The sequence below is a fragment of the Saccostrea echinata genome, unplaced genomic scaffold, assembly GCF_033153115.1.
Source record: "Saccostrea echinata isolate AGI-Se365-2 ecotype Australia unplaced genomic scaffold, CSIRO_AGI_Sech_v1 ptg000025l, whole genome shotgun sequence".
Classification (NCBI taxonomy): domain Eukaryota; kingdom Metazoa; phylum Mollusca; class Bivalvia; order Ostreida; family Ostreidae; genus Saccostrea; species Saccostrea echinata.
In genome coordinates, this window is record NW_026889774.1 from 24,044,601 (window position 1) to 24,059,899 (window position 15,299).

Genomic DNA, 15,299 nt, shown 5'->3' on the forward strand with positions numbered 1-15,299 from the left:
GGCATCTTAATACTCTGTAGTCACAAGAACTTGGGCAGTTTGGACAGTACATCCAAGTGTGTCATCTGATTCACCTACCAAGTCCTTGGTTCATGGCAGAGTGACTAAGGACTACCCCTTAATCTGTCATAATATCAACAGGTGAACTGTAGACTAGAGAGACATCATACAGGTGTATATTATGGGCAGGTGATCATAATCCAATAAATTCCTTTCCTTCTGGACTTTATATGGGGTGTGAAAACCTTAACGTATGCATGAAATATGTAGTATAGAGCTAGTCAAGTGGACTGTATCTAACACATAAGGTTCTACAGGACATTATTTTCATCTAAAAGTGTTGATTTGAGTGAAAATAATCTTATACTGATCCTGATACTGAAACAAAAGTCCACACATCATCCATATCATATACATGTATACACCAACTTCCTACCCTTAAAAAAAAAAAAACATTTACAAAAGCATATCTGGCTCTTCCTGGAAAAGATTAAAAGTCAAAGCACAATACAAAAAGGAAGCAGAATTTGTGCCATGCATCAACAGCTTTTGTACTATATAGGACAAAACTGTAAGTTCATGTATCCCACAGGGAAAGCAAAGTGTGTTCTAGATTGAAGGGGCAACAGGTTCTAAACCATTAAAACATTTAGTGGGAGAAAAATTATCAAGTGGACTACCATGGCTTCTTGTAGTTTTTACTGAATGCTATCAAAGAAGCTGAAAATGTTTATAAAATTGTCATAATGAAGTGAATGACCAAATTACAGAGTGGCCTGCTATAACATAATATTGATTAGATATGTCACTGACCTTTAGGTAGAAGCTTCAACCCAAAATACATGTTGACGTAAACAAACTAAGACACAAAATTAATGGACGTTCAGCCATCAGAGATGTGTATCTTCCGTATCAATCACTGAAATCACTTATAAAGAAGTACCAACATCCTTTGTAGAAATTTCAAATTATGTTAATGTAATTCAAGTAAATGCGTAACTCCCACAAAAACACAGAATCACTAATAGATTGAGTCAAGCAACTTCATTAATATAGCAGTACCTTAGATTTTCTTTGCTAAATAAATATATACAACACGGAGAAAATGTTACATATAGCCACCAGCAAACACCAACACATGCTAAATAAATCTCCGCCACCAACAGTAGCATCAGAATGAGTTCACTTCTCGGATAAAATCAGACAATTCCTCAGAAGTTTAGTTTTTATTACAAAAATTAAAACTTGATTTACGTAATACTGCAAACACTTCCCCTCAATAGAATTCCGTTTAGTTTCAAATCCTAATTGTTTAACCTCTAAGATAACATGTAAAGAACCTTATCTTTTCAGAGACACTTTTAAAACACCATGCCTGAAATTAGCATTTTCCTTTTTTTCTTTACAATAAGAGAGTCACGGAAAAAAAACAAAGATGCAGGAAGCCCTTATCATATCTCCCATCTTTAAAACAAAGTAAATAGTAGAAGGCCACAACATGATCTCCAGACCCTGGTTCAATTATATGGCTACACACATGTGGATCTGTCCACCTCCTGATTCAGTACTGTAAACCATGCAGCAAATCGTATCAAGATATTGTGTATTGAAATAATGGAAAATCATGCTATAATCTTTAATCAGTGCTAATTACTAATTCTGACTCATTAGCCTGTCCATGTAAATGGGACCCATGACTGTAAGTCCATTAGGAGGGTTCTGACGAGATCCAGGCTGCATCTTATCAAACTTTGCTCTGTGAGGTTTGGGAATGTTTACATTACAATACACAAAAACAAACAGTCAACTCCCATTTATACTTATCTTCTGACCAGACAAAATTTCTCAAATCTCACTACATATCTAATGATGCACTCAGCAGAAATCAGCAAGAAAAACAAAAATAAGTGGATAGATGAGGGAGGGGACAGGGAGATTAGGGGGTAAAGGATAGAATCACAGATGAGTAGGATGTACAGGATAAATAGGAAGAGGAAAAATGAAGTAGGATGATCCATGAATAGGGAAAAGAGGGTTGTAGGAGGTGGCTGCTTAGAGTAGGAGGAGGGGAGTAGAGCTAGGTGGTATGACTATGAGATATGGGAGGGATGGGAGTAAGAGGTCAGATAAAGAAAGGATAGTAGGGAGGACAAGAGGTAGCTAGGGTGATACAGGCATACATGAAAAAGAGAAGTAAGAGATGGATGAGTAGGAATACAGTAGAAGAGGAGTAAGGAATAGGATGTGTAGGAAGAGGACAGAAGGGGTAGGATGTATCTCTAGGATTTGGGACTGGAGACAGTATGACGTGGGATGGCACAGAGATAAGAGGTTTATACCTAAAAGAATAATAGATGGGTAGAATAGGAATAAGAGTTTTAATGGAATAAAAATATAGGAGATAAGAAGTGGGGGAGGGAGTTGAGAAGGGAGGAAAGCTTGAGGGGGTATGAAGTAGGGATGGAATAGTCAGTGGAAACTAGCTGAAAAATATCTTAATGAATTTCTCTGCCTTTTTCCTACTAATTTCTTTTCCTTATATCTCCCTTAAATTCAGACATAGGCGATCTGGAGAAAACTATTATGTTACCTAAAATAACTTTAACACATAATACATGACATTTACTATAAGCCTGCAAAAGACATTCACTCCTAATTAATAAGTACGTAATTAACCGTGTTTACCTGCAGGTGAGTGAGCAACATAGTTCGCCAATAGGCGAGTCCTCTTCTTCTCATAGCCTTTCTGAGTGATGTCACCTGAAAGATACAAACAAATCTTTGTCTTAATTAACAAAGCTAATGAATTTCTTCTACCTAGTGAATTATAGTGTGCCAGTGATTGCCTGACCCAATCCTTTTGTTAAGTCATGCAGTCTTTACTTCTACCTTATACATGTATGTCACATCACTGATCAATCCCACACATCCTTCACAAACATGTTCTGTATTGAAAAAAAGACAAATCTTCACACCTTATCTAATTGCTGCTAGGTATACCGGTATATATACTTTACAAAGCCACCATTAGAAATTAATGATCTGCAAAAAGTGCAATCCTAGAATCACCTACATTTTTTGCAATACCACTTACAGATACATGTACAGCCTTTATAGACATTTTTTTTCTTCCCCTTCATAATTATACCTTTCATGCTTCAGCATCAGCATCCGAGAATAAAATAAACTAAAACTTAAAGCGGGAGTCTGGGTTTCTCTTGAAATATTTTAAAGCAAACCAGATGGCTTTTCTATGACACACAGACCATTAACATGTTTTATAGTTTATCAAACGGAATTATGATGTTATCCTTGATACATAGGGAGAGAGACCGAGAGCCAGGAAACATTCCAAAGTATCACCCTAACAGCTCAAATTCAAACCATGTCAATTTTAATAAATGTTTTTTGAGGAAACAATTGAATTCCCCAAGCAACTTTGGTACAATAAATCATGTTTTCCTTTTATTATAATTATGTTTACAATGATTAAGAATGATGATCATTTTGAAGAATGAAGAGACGCAGTTGAATATTTTGGTACATGTATAGAAATATGTGTCAGTTCTTCACTGGTGGTCATAATATTTATCATTACTCTACAACCTTCAAAATATTGTCTTACAGTAATCCCTGTCTAGACCTAATCAGAGAAAGCTGTGAGATAAATATTCTGATTCATATAAAGGTACAGGGAGAGAAGGCCAGTAAGGAGTGAGATACAAGTAAAGGGGGTACAAAAAATATAAAGTTAAGCCTATATAAACCTTAGGTAAATAAATGATACATTAAATTGTTACATTTAACATGTTTACATGCTATATTCTAAATTATACAGAATGTATACAAACATCTAACATTCATTTGAAAAGAAGCATTAAAACTGGTGTAAAATTGTGTTTTTTTGTTTTTGTTTTGCTTTTTTCATTAAATGAAATCTCATTGAATGCTTAATATACAACACTTAACCAACCCTGTCTATGCATAATGTTAGAAAAAATTACTTAAATTAATCCACAAAACTTAATTCATGCAGTGTTTCTATATGTTACATTTTACATCCCTAACCTTCATCCCCCTTGCATGAGATAAAATCATGCAGAAATGACTATCACCAAGCATACATATATATGCGTAATAGTTTTTAATTATATAAATGTATGGAAACGCAATGTCATTGAACTTATGGTATTTCATTCAAATCCTTTATTAAATCATAGACATCCTTATAAGGCAAAGAAACAAAATACGCAATAATGCATGTATTGAGTTTTCTAATTCTACATTATTAAATTCAGAGTACACAAAATTTACTCAATAGGATGGTGAATGGTGTATTGACACTCTCTCATTCAAGCAAATTAGCAAGCCCTCCTTTACAGAATTAGCAGCCCATTCTCTGTGACTGGAATTTTTGCCTTGCTAGACATCTCTGTCATATGTTTCTCATTTCTTGCCAGTGTTGTGTAACTGCGTGCCTTCATTGATCTCAAGTAGCTCTAGCTCCATTTAATTTCCTGAATTTTAACTGTAAAAAGTTGTGCCTGTCTGACCCTAGCCCCCGACAACAAAAATTATCTTTCATCTAATGGTAGGAGGATTTTTATGTATGTGTGAAGTGACCTGGGACCCTTTTAAAATTGAGTAAATACACACTGACCACCTTCCTTCCAACTTGATATGAGTCATGACATTCAACTAGTCTTACAGTTCTGTAAATATTGTGGTTACTGCCACAGCTCCATTTGTTTTGGATGACCTACTTATTATACAACTACAACAATGTAGTATAAAAATTTTCCCACATTGATTTTCAAGCTTAATTATGAATAATTTATGACCTATTGCTTCCATGCATAAATAGCCAACATATATGACCCTTGATCCTTAACATTCATCTGAAATTTGTGATGTTTTAAACTATATTTCTTCATTTGCATTAACTGTGTAACATTCTAAGCAGATGTGTGCAGATGGACAGTGGGTGATGAATACTGCATGACTACATCCATGTACAACTGAATCACAGAAGTTGCACAAAATAAGGATAAACATAGTGTCTATAGTCAATAAACATAGACTAGTGTCTATAGTCAATAAACATAGACTAGTGTCTATAGTCAATAATGATCACAGAATACCAATATCAAGGATCAAAATTCAGGAGGATTTGGGATCTTTATTTAGATAGGCCTTTAAAAGCATTTATATATTTATTTCTAACCGACATATTAAAACTATGAATAATTATCTTGAATGACAAACTTTTAAAAACACAATGACACAAAAACAACTACAAATTGTGGATAATGATTGTATCCACACAAACCCTGTTTTTTGTGACTCTTGTCAATGTGAGCTTTGACATTGGAGAGGATCCAAAGTATAAAAAATCTTGATTCACCAACCTACAGTGTTCAATTATATCTGAAGATTTTTTGGAAAACTGTTCTGCATTTAAATACCTATTTACAAATTATACAAACTAATAATGCTAATTATTGTATGAATGTTTTGCTTTATCTTCAATGACTTGCCAGCAGGAGAAGTCTTCCTTTTAACTTTCAAAGTTCAGTGAGCAATCAACACAATAGAACCATTTTCTCACAATAATGCTTTTATCTATATAATTTCTGCTTCCATACTAAATCAATCATGCATTGGTCTGCTTTTCCTGACACAATCTGAGGTTACATCATCATTTTTTTAAAACACTTTTTGTGATTAATATTTATTTTCTTAGTAATTGGATTAACTTAAAAGTATATGCATCCATGCTGACTAAGTTTTTTTTGTGGTCACCTCTCATTTCTCCTCATTCTTTATTATGTTTCAAAAATGATCTGATATCAGAGCACTGACATGTTCTTTTTATATATTGTAATTGTTAATATGTTAAGCTTTTTCCTGATTCCTTATATAATAACTTGAATTAACCAAAGTAATACAAATTAAATAATCTATTATTTATATATATAAAGTAAAACAGATTTGTAATGAAAATACCTGTTTATAAAGAAGTCATATTTTGTAACCAGGACACTTAAGCTTATAAAATTTTGATAGAATAAACTGGCGGATAAAACAATTTAATTTTCTCTTGACAAAACCCCATTTTAAAGTTTTTTTTTCAGTGCACTATCAAATGTGAAAAAAGGATGAGTTTTAACTATTAGACAACTTCATGTCCGAGACTTGCTCCACAAATAAAAACCCATCAGTACATGCAATTTATGCAACAATGATGTCTGTGTTCAATAAATTGATTTTTTGTGACACATCGGGATTCAGGTGTAAGAGATTAACATTTTTGTTTGTATTTTTTTTTTTGAAGAATGATTAAGATTAAATGATTCATTCCCAAACTCACTATAGATTCTCTGCTTGTATTACTTCTAATTTTGACCACAAAATCCCACATACATTTATTAAGACTTTGTTTAAGTACCAATAATGTAAACAAATCTGTATCAATAAATAAAATTCTATTTTTTTTTTAAATAAACATTCACTGGCATTTCGATTTCTCATATTTTCTTTTTTGATTTTATGCTCTCTGATAAAGAAGTAGAATGACTGATTTCATAGAACTGTATAAACAGTAGCAGAACATGAACATCAATAAACTTGGAAAAAGCATTGCACGAACAATAGAAATCAATCAGATAATGAGGTTACCTTCTGCAAGCTCTATATCAAGCTCTTCTAGTTTTTGTCTGACATCTTCAGGAAGACGAGATATGTCAACTGTTTTATCCGCCATCATATTATGCTAAATTCATGCACTGAATTTCATCTGTCATTTTCCTCATTTATGAATCACCGTCGCCATTTTTAACACTGAAGTCTCGTCTGAGATCTCGCCACACCTTGCTCTCGCGCGGATCTATTTCGCTCCATCTAAAGTGTTACCTAAATTATACTAAATCTGTTGTAACTGCCAAAACTGGTCATACAGAGGGGAATATGTCTGCTTTCCATTTCCCCTTCCTAAGGGGACACGATGGATACAATGATTTCGAATACACCGAACTCCAGGTAATGAAAAGTAATCGTATAGTATGACAAAGCTTAATGTTTTATGTGGAATTTGCCCTTGGCTACGAAATATCATGAGAATACACAGGTTTTGGCTCAAAACCAATATTTTACTTTTTTTTAAAGTTGTGTAATATCAGATTTAACTCCGTGTAATAAGTATATTTATATTCACAGGACCACGAGGAATTGTCTGAGCGACTAAGGAAAACTCTCTATTATGGAAAACGACCAAGTACAGACCGACCATCTCTTCCCCTCACAAGTACATTAGTATACATCTGTTTATCTTTTGAATATCAAAGCAACAGGGGCCAGTAACATACTTTGCTAGATTTTACGTTATCACTATATATACGAAAGGAAAAGGGAACCAACGTCAGCCCAAATTTACATGGGGTTGATCTCAAAAATACTCCGTTTTTTATGGAAAATACCTTTCAGCCAATAAAATAACAACTGGAATCATACTACAATAATTATTCTTTAATAAAAATTTAACCTCATTCATTTATATAGCATTTAAGTTAGGTGATACTAACTCGATATCCAGTTGTGCGAGTCGATGTACTTTAAGTCGTCCACTAAAACGAGGTAAAATTTGCACAATAAATCCAGTTTTGAAGTATTTCCGAAGGTGGAAAACGCAAACTATTGATTCAGCCTTCACGATAACCATCTGTTTCTTATGATATTTGCGATGAAAATACCCCATCTCTGCAATTTAAAGAATAACGATGGCTTTTTTCATACACAGTAAGGCCTGAACCAAGAACAGACAACATTTTGGGAAACACCATGCAAGTTGGAAGGCAGATAGTGATTGGTCAAAAATGTTCTAGAATAAGACTGTTGACCAATCACGTCCCGCGTTAAAACTTGGATGCAGTGTTGAGCGAATTTAGTACTTAAACTACATCAAGTTACATGACAGGATATCTGGTTTGTAAAACACCACTTAAATGTTTCGTAAATGATCCTGATAATATTTTTTATTAAAGAATAACTATTGCTGAATGACTGCAGTCATTATTCCACTAGCTGCAATGTATTTTATTGAAAGTACGGAGTGTTTTTCAGAACAACACCTTGTAAATTCGGGCTGACGTTGGTTCCCTTTTCATTTTTGTATATATAGTGATGACGTAAAATCAAGCAAAGTATATTACTGTGACTCATTGTTAGATTCAGAAATAGATATGATTTGTTAAACTACAGGGCAATTGCAGTATTTATTTATTGAATATGTATAAAGCTAGAGACATTTGTAATCCCTGTGTGTGGAAGGAAGCTATACATGTTAATGTTCTTATATTTTCCAGTGAAAAAATATCATCCAAAATTTCTTTTCACCTAGGCATCGTCAAAATAACTCACTGTGTGAACAGTGTTTTACACCTCCTGCTATGCTAGGTTTTATAATGTTGATTTATTTCTTTGAATTTTCAATCACATTTTTTTAAATTCGACCTTCTCTATCTCTATACCCCAGCAAACAAAGTTTGGGGGGTATATAGGAATCACCCTGTCCGTCTGTTTGACAGTTCTAGTTGTCAATGTTCACACTTAAATTGGCACAGTGTTTGAAATTTTTTTTTATCAATTAATGTGTTAGCCTAACATTCCTTTTTCTTCAGAGCTTACTGAAGATATTCTTTGTTTGGTTTTAAAATCAAGCAAGGACTAGGCACTTTCTGTGGACAAGTGGTTGTGAATTCTCTTTTCAGTAGTAAAGGTCATAGACACTGTAGTAATTTTGACTTAGAGTGACAAACTTCGATACTGTAGCTACTTCTTTATTTTCTTCATAGACTTGACTGTGGATTTTCTGAATGCCTCAGTGCCAAAGAAACTTGGGAAGATTGATCACTATTTTGCAGCTTCAAGTGCCAGGTTTGTTGTTTGTAAATTCAATTTTTTTTTATGATGTATCAAAATTCATTTAGAACTAACATTATTATCTGTGGTATGAGAGCTAGGGTTATTTTATTCACTTAATTTCCCTGTCAACATAATAATCAATTTGCTATACAGTATCCAAAGTTTTGAACATTAATGTAAAGTTAAGGTTTCATAGTTATATTGATTAAAAAAAAGTTCCTTCAGAGAGTTCAGTTATTGAAGAATAGTGCCTGAAACCCTCTATCTGAGAAGCAAAATTAATCAGAAACATCAATGGCAATACCAATATATGCTTGTCAAGTTTGGATAAAAGGTTGTAATAATTTATATGGGGAAAATATAAGTCGAAATTTTCCTTTGATTGGAATAATAATTCTTAAGACAAAATACAGAAACTAGGAAGAAAATGATATTGGTATCAGTAAATATGAAATCTTCATCGGACAAATCGATAATCATACTCCAATGATTTCCGAAGGGTATAATTTTATTGATCCATCTGTCAAACAGTCAGTCAGTTATTTCCTCTGAAACTGCTGATCAGAATTTCACGAAACATTTGCAGTTAATGAGGACATACTTTGTAAATAGGCATATTTGAAGGAAATTCTGATTCAATTTTTTTCTGGGAGTTATGCCCCTTGAACTTACAAGTTTGGCCAAAATTAATATACTACGGAAACAGTTTGTCAGCACAATGCCTTTTAAACTGCTGAACAGAATTTCATGAAACTTTGTAGTTAAAAGGACATACTGTGTAGGTGTCACCATGTACGTACTCAAAGGAATTTCTGAGTCATTATTATAATTTCTGGCAGTTTTGGGACCAAAATGAAATGTACTACTGAAACAGTTTACTAGCACAACTCCTGAAACTGTGCAACAGAATTTCATGAAACTTAATCATTAATATGGACATACTGTGAAGATGTGCATATTCATAGGAAATTCTGATTTGATGTTTTTGTGGGGGAGTAATACCCCTTTTGAACTCAAACATTTGGCCAATATATATTATTTTGTGCAACTTGTGTGGAGACCAGTTTAGCATGTGCATCATGATTTTAAATGCCGAAAAGCTGGGTTTTTTTTCTTTTGGAATGTTTTTGACAGTGCATCTCTGGATACATGTAGTGTAAATAGATCAGATGTGACAAACATCTGTTAAAGGGAAAAGGCAGGGGTTAAGTATTTGTTGTACATATGTATTTATTGCATAGCATTGCTGTTCATTATGTGTACCATTGTCAAGCAATTTGGGAGAGTGCAGTATGTGAGCTTGCTCACTTTTTTATTTCATTTACCATATTATGCAATATTCCATAAAACTGAACAGTCTTGATTTTCAAAGAAAAGTAACAGGGGCAAATACAGACCTAAATTTGTATGCCCATTTTTTTCATTTATGTTATTTTGTACTACTAGTCATATTTATTTAAAATTTAATTGGCAAGAATAATGGTTTCAGGCATTCTTGCATGTCACCTTGTTCAATGATGATGGGAATGATATATGTGAATAGACTGAAGAAGAAAAAGCCTGACTACATGCAACAAGTGTCTTCCTCTGACCTCTTCCTGATTTCTATGGTATGTTTACACGGTCATACCTTGTTATCTCAAACTCAATTGGACTGAGAGAAAAAAATTTAAGCTAGCAGAGGATTTGAGATATTTAGTTAAAATGCTTCAAGAAATAGTGATGTGGACTTTGATGACTTCCAAGTTTTTTTTTGTTTTTTTTGATGAAGAACTAAAATGTTGACCTTTGTCCTAAATTTGTAGATGATGGCTTCCAAGTTTCTTTATGATGAAGGTGTTGAGGATGAAGTTTTTAATGACGAATGGGCAGCTTCAGCAGACCTGGAAACTGAGGAAATCAATGAAATGGAACGTCAATTCCTATCGGCAATCGTAAGCAGGACTTATTGAAGATATTCTTTCTAATTTAAACAGTTTTAATTTTATCTGTTGAACAAACAATGGAGAAGTGTGTGAATAAAATGATCTTTGGTTTTTGTTGTAGGACTGGCAATTGTATGTAAATGAGAAAGAATTCTTTCAGGTGCTACAACAAGTAGAAAGACGGTATGTAATTCTTTGAATGTATTTCTGTTTTGTTTTGTTTTTTATTTGCTTTGTTTGAAAAAAAATTCTACCTAATTTTGTGAGTTATTTGTCCTGTAAAGACAAACTTTTTTTTCACAGTGATTGGCATATAAAAAGACAGATTAAACCAGTATTCATTCCACTGTACATGTAATACTAGTCAGAATGTATTCCATGAAAAACGTTGATTTTTGTTTGCTAAAAATTGGGCTTAATATCACGCAAAAATTTTTTTTATCAGATGTATTTTAAGCAGAGTTTTTTCCCTTTACATTAAGTTTGTGGCATTTTTAATCAGTTCATAATAATCTTGTGTAATTTATCAAATCCGTCCAAGTTTGGAAACAAAAAAAGGGATAGATATACCATTTTTACATATACATGTATATAATTCAATATTCTTGTCTTTCATATGTGCACTGTAATGCATTATATTAGGGATGGAAATGGTTAACAACTAATTGGTCATAAAGATCATAACTGGTTACAGTTTTCATAACCAATTAATCAGTTGGTTTTTTTTTTTCAGAATACATATACTTTTTAAATATATTTTTTTCAAAATTAAAACTCCCAGGAAGCAAGTTGGAATTTGAAATGCTGCGATTAATCAGGGACCTAAATAACATTTATTTAAATGTCTCAGATTTAATCGACCAGTTAAAAAATTCAGAAAACATGTAGTCATCAAAACAATTCCCTATAATTTATTATCGCTATTTACCGGAAAAACTAATTAAAGTTTTAAGTACCCTATGTAAAAAAAGAATCTTATTGTTTTTGTTCCACGTTAAAAACAATAACTTTTTACTCAGTAATGTTTTGGCAATTGTTTTCAAATCACTGTGAATCACTATGATTTATTCAACGAAATGCCATCATACCATTGACACTCAGAAAAGGAGAATTAGTGTTTAATTTACCGGGTACTTCTATGAATTATTTTCATTACTAGATAGGGGTCAGTATTTTGATCAATATATTATGGAAAATGGGATTATTACTGGTATATATTAATTCTCTCCAAAAAGAATATGATTTTTTTTTTATGATTTATATTAAAGTTTCTATATTATTTTTATATATATTTTAAACCATTGAAAGAGATTTTTTTCTCAATACACTGTACTTTTTAATCACAAAAATATTTTGGGCAATCTAGTTAAGTTGAAAACATTTGTACAAGCAAGTTTTGTTATCTTGATTTATACTTATATTTTTTTTTAGGTATTATTTTATGAACGAAAATAACAGAGATAATTCTTTGAAAAGACAAATCATTACAATGCTGATTTCTGTAAAGATTAACTATTGATTGATTAATCTGTTACAGGATTGCATTAAGCCAGGGACTTGAAAGAGGATGGTTCTCCTACACAGACTTATGGGCAATCAGCCAAGATCCACAACTCCTACAGACCTTTACAGGATTATCTGCTCTGGTACCAAAGGTAAGCAAGTGATTACTCCCAGCAGACATAGCAATGACAGAGGAAACATAATGCTATATTTTGGTGGATTGTCTGTGCTATTTCTGTAACGTTGCAAAAACATGCTTCATAGTGCAGTGACCTTGTTGAAAAAAGGACTTTTTAATTGCTCTAAAGTACTCTAAATGTTTCAGATTTAGTGGAAAATGATTTTTCGACAATTTAGTGTAGATTTAATTTGGACACATTCAGAATGTGCTTTATATGAATATATATTCACAAGACATTTAACAATGTACTTAATTTAGCGGAAGCTGCTCTCCGCAAAAGGCACTAAATAGAATCCACAGCCAAATGTAATATGTTTACAGTTATAAGCTTTGTTCTGTCATGCATTTTTATACCCCCCCCCTTGCAAACGAAGTTTAGGTGGGGGTATATTGGAATCAGCATGTCTGTCTGTCTGTCTGTCTGTAGACGAGATTTTGTCCGAACCATTTCTTGGAAACTGTTGCAAGGATTTGTTTGAAAATTTGTACACTTATTATTCGCCATATTAAGGTGTGCATCTGGTATTTTCATCAGGATTGGATAAATTTTTTTCATTTGACAGGTGTTTTTTTCATTTTTATTATGTGGTTTTGTCTGGATCTGTTCCCATATATACTATATATATATATAGACTATAGCATAGGTTTGTATGAAAATTTGTACACTTATTATTTACCATATGAAGATGTGCACCTGGTATTTTCAACCTTATTTGATAATTTTTCTGCGTTTTACAGGTGTTTTTTTTTTTTTCATTTTTTTTTTTACTTAGTCATTTCAGGTTCATGTCTAAGGTTTGAGACATAGAATCTAGAACATCTGTATAAAAATGTGAACTACAGCTTAAAACTACTCATTAGAACCAAAAAAAAATCATGGAGTATTAAAAACAGTTTTTACATTACACAGCAGATAGTGTAAATCCATTTGTCCCTTGGGAGTAATGAGTGGACATGCATCCAGTTAAAGATTAATTAATGAGTTCAGTGTGGGAAGCTGTTAGGGCATCTCTGATAAGCAGGTCTTATCTATATCTCCTGGGAATTGAGCAGAAAGAAATAAAAATCTCTGTTGTCTAAGTCTCTTAATTGTGTATTTATGTCTGTCAAAATAAATAGTTACTGGAACCAGCCTTTTATTTTAAAAATGAGTTTGATATAAAGGTATTAAGATCAATTTGATTTTGTCTAATTATGATATTTTTTTTCAACAATCAATTTGCAGAGTGTCATGTCTCACAAAGATGACAGATAGTTGCAAACTATTTTTTCAATGCAATAAAAAACTCTGTAATTATTAGTATTGATGTTTTATTAGGCTGCACCTTAGTTTCATTCATTGAAAAAAAAAATAATGAGTAATTAAATTTTCACTCTAAATGTTTAAGCAAATTGTAAACACCTCTCACATCTAGAAAACATAAGTGATTTGGTACCTTCTCTGAAAAACCCAGCGGGGGTATTTCAATGTCCGTTTTGGACAGTTATAGTTGCCACTGAAATGATTATTGTAATCTTTTTTTTCCCAGATGTTGGCAGTGTCAATGGTAGCTTATGTGGCTGGAATTTTAACCGTGGTCGGTTCTACCCTCCTGGTCACCTCAACTCTATCCACTCTGGTTACACTGACCCCCATTTCTCTCCCTGTCAAAGAGCACTCCATTCTACCAGCCTTGAACAATGTGCCTGTGTCTAGTCCCAATCAAGAAATCACTCAGGAAAAGATGGAAACTGTTACTATTGAAGAAAATAAACCAAAGGTGCTGGATGGAGCTTTGTCGTCACTATGGACTCTGTTGACTCTACCCTCAATCTTGTCTTTGTCACACCCTGTTCCCTCTGAGAAAACAACTGGTGCCAAAAAGCCTGCTAATTCAGATAGTAACTCTACTGGATTTGAAAATGGCTTAGATGAGGAACAGACAAAGGACACATCCGGAGTAGAAAGAGAGGGAATTAATTTGTTCAGTTTGGTCAAGGATATTGTTCTGTTTTCGATTCCTGATCTTCCACAAACCAGTTCTGTGTGGAATCAAATGGTATGTGCCAAAGGTCCATGTTTGTTTAGTGGTCAAAATATTAACTGTAAGAATGTATCCACACCACGGGGAAACTGGCTGATCAATTCCATATGGACTCAAAAGGACTATGAACAAAGGCGAACTGATACACATTGTAAACATTGTGAAGCTGGGAAGACCTTGGACTTTGGAAGACCGGACCGATTTTGTGATACAAGGGAAGCTATTGGTGACTGGGCATTAGATGGACACTCGGACGTCTCCTGCTGTTGTGATCATGTGACTGCAGATTTGGATAGGTCCCTAGTGATGAATGGTTTCGCAGACATCTCTCTAGGCTTTCGTACTATGTTAACTCCGATTCCATTATTAGGGACTTAAATTTCATATTTTGACAAAAGTTCTTCAAATATTCAAAGTTTTGAACAAACATTTCCAATACTCATCTTGATAAAATTAATTTAATTTTTAACCAAAGCTTTCAATTTTGAAAATCTCTAAAATAAATTTACTGGTATATTTTCAAACATATGCTTGTTGATGTGGTATTTTCTAGCACAAGTATTTAGGAGACAAACAAACAGTAGCTTTTCTACTGCTACATTAAGGTTAAAACACACAAGTATCCACATTGTATTAAATTCTAAATCTTGCAGTTTAAAACTTCAGGTTCTATTGTGGAGCTAATGGATAAATTTGAATTCTTGGATATATACCATCATGGAAATTGCACTGGTTTCTTTGAGTCAG

At 33.2% G+C, this 15,299-nt stretch overlaps 2 protein-coding genes across 8 annotated transcripts in view; one reads left to right on the plus strand and one right to left on the minus strand.

Annotated features, from left to right (window-relative positions):
• Positions 1 to 6,817, minus strand: part of LOC133192233 (disco-interacting protein 2 homolog C-like) — a 29,700-nt gene extending 22,883 nt beyond the window's left edge. For all 7 annotated transcript variants that reach the window (XM_061328224.1, XM_061328223.1, XM_061328221.1 and 4 more), the window contains exons 1-2: positions 6,679 to 6,817; positions 2,686 to 2,760 (exon numbers count right to left, since the gene is read on the minus strand). In XM_061328224.1, coding sequence (XP_061184208.1) covers positions 2,686 to 2,760; positions 6,679 to 6,766 — 163 coding nt within the window. In that variant the 5' untranslated portion in view covers positions 6,767 to 6,817. The remainder of the gene's footprint in view (positions 1 to 2,685; positions 2,761 to 6,678) is intronic.
• Positions 6,818 to 6,843: 26 nt separating this feature from the next.
• LOC133192234 (protein CNPPD1-like) lies at positions 6,844 to 15,078 on the plus strand. The gene is made up of 8 exons (XM_061328225.1): positions 6,844 to 7,038; positions 7,216 to 7,303; positions 8,850 to 8,931; positions 10,409 to 10,529; positions 10,725 to 10,853; positions 10,966 to 11,027; positions 12,382 to 12,499; positions 14,058 to 15,078. Exons 1-8 carry the CDS (start codon positions 6,967 to 6,969, stop codon positions 14,928 to 14,930), a joined length of 1,545 nt encoding a protein of 514 aa, XP_061184209.1. The 5' UTR covers positions 6,844 to 6,966; the 3' UTR covers positions 14,931 to 15,078.
• Positions 15,079 to 15,299: the final 221 nt, after the last annotated feature.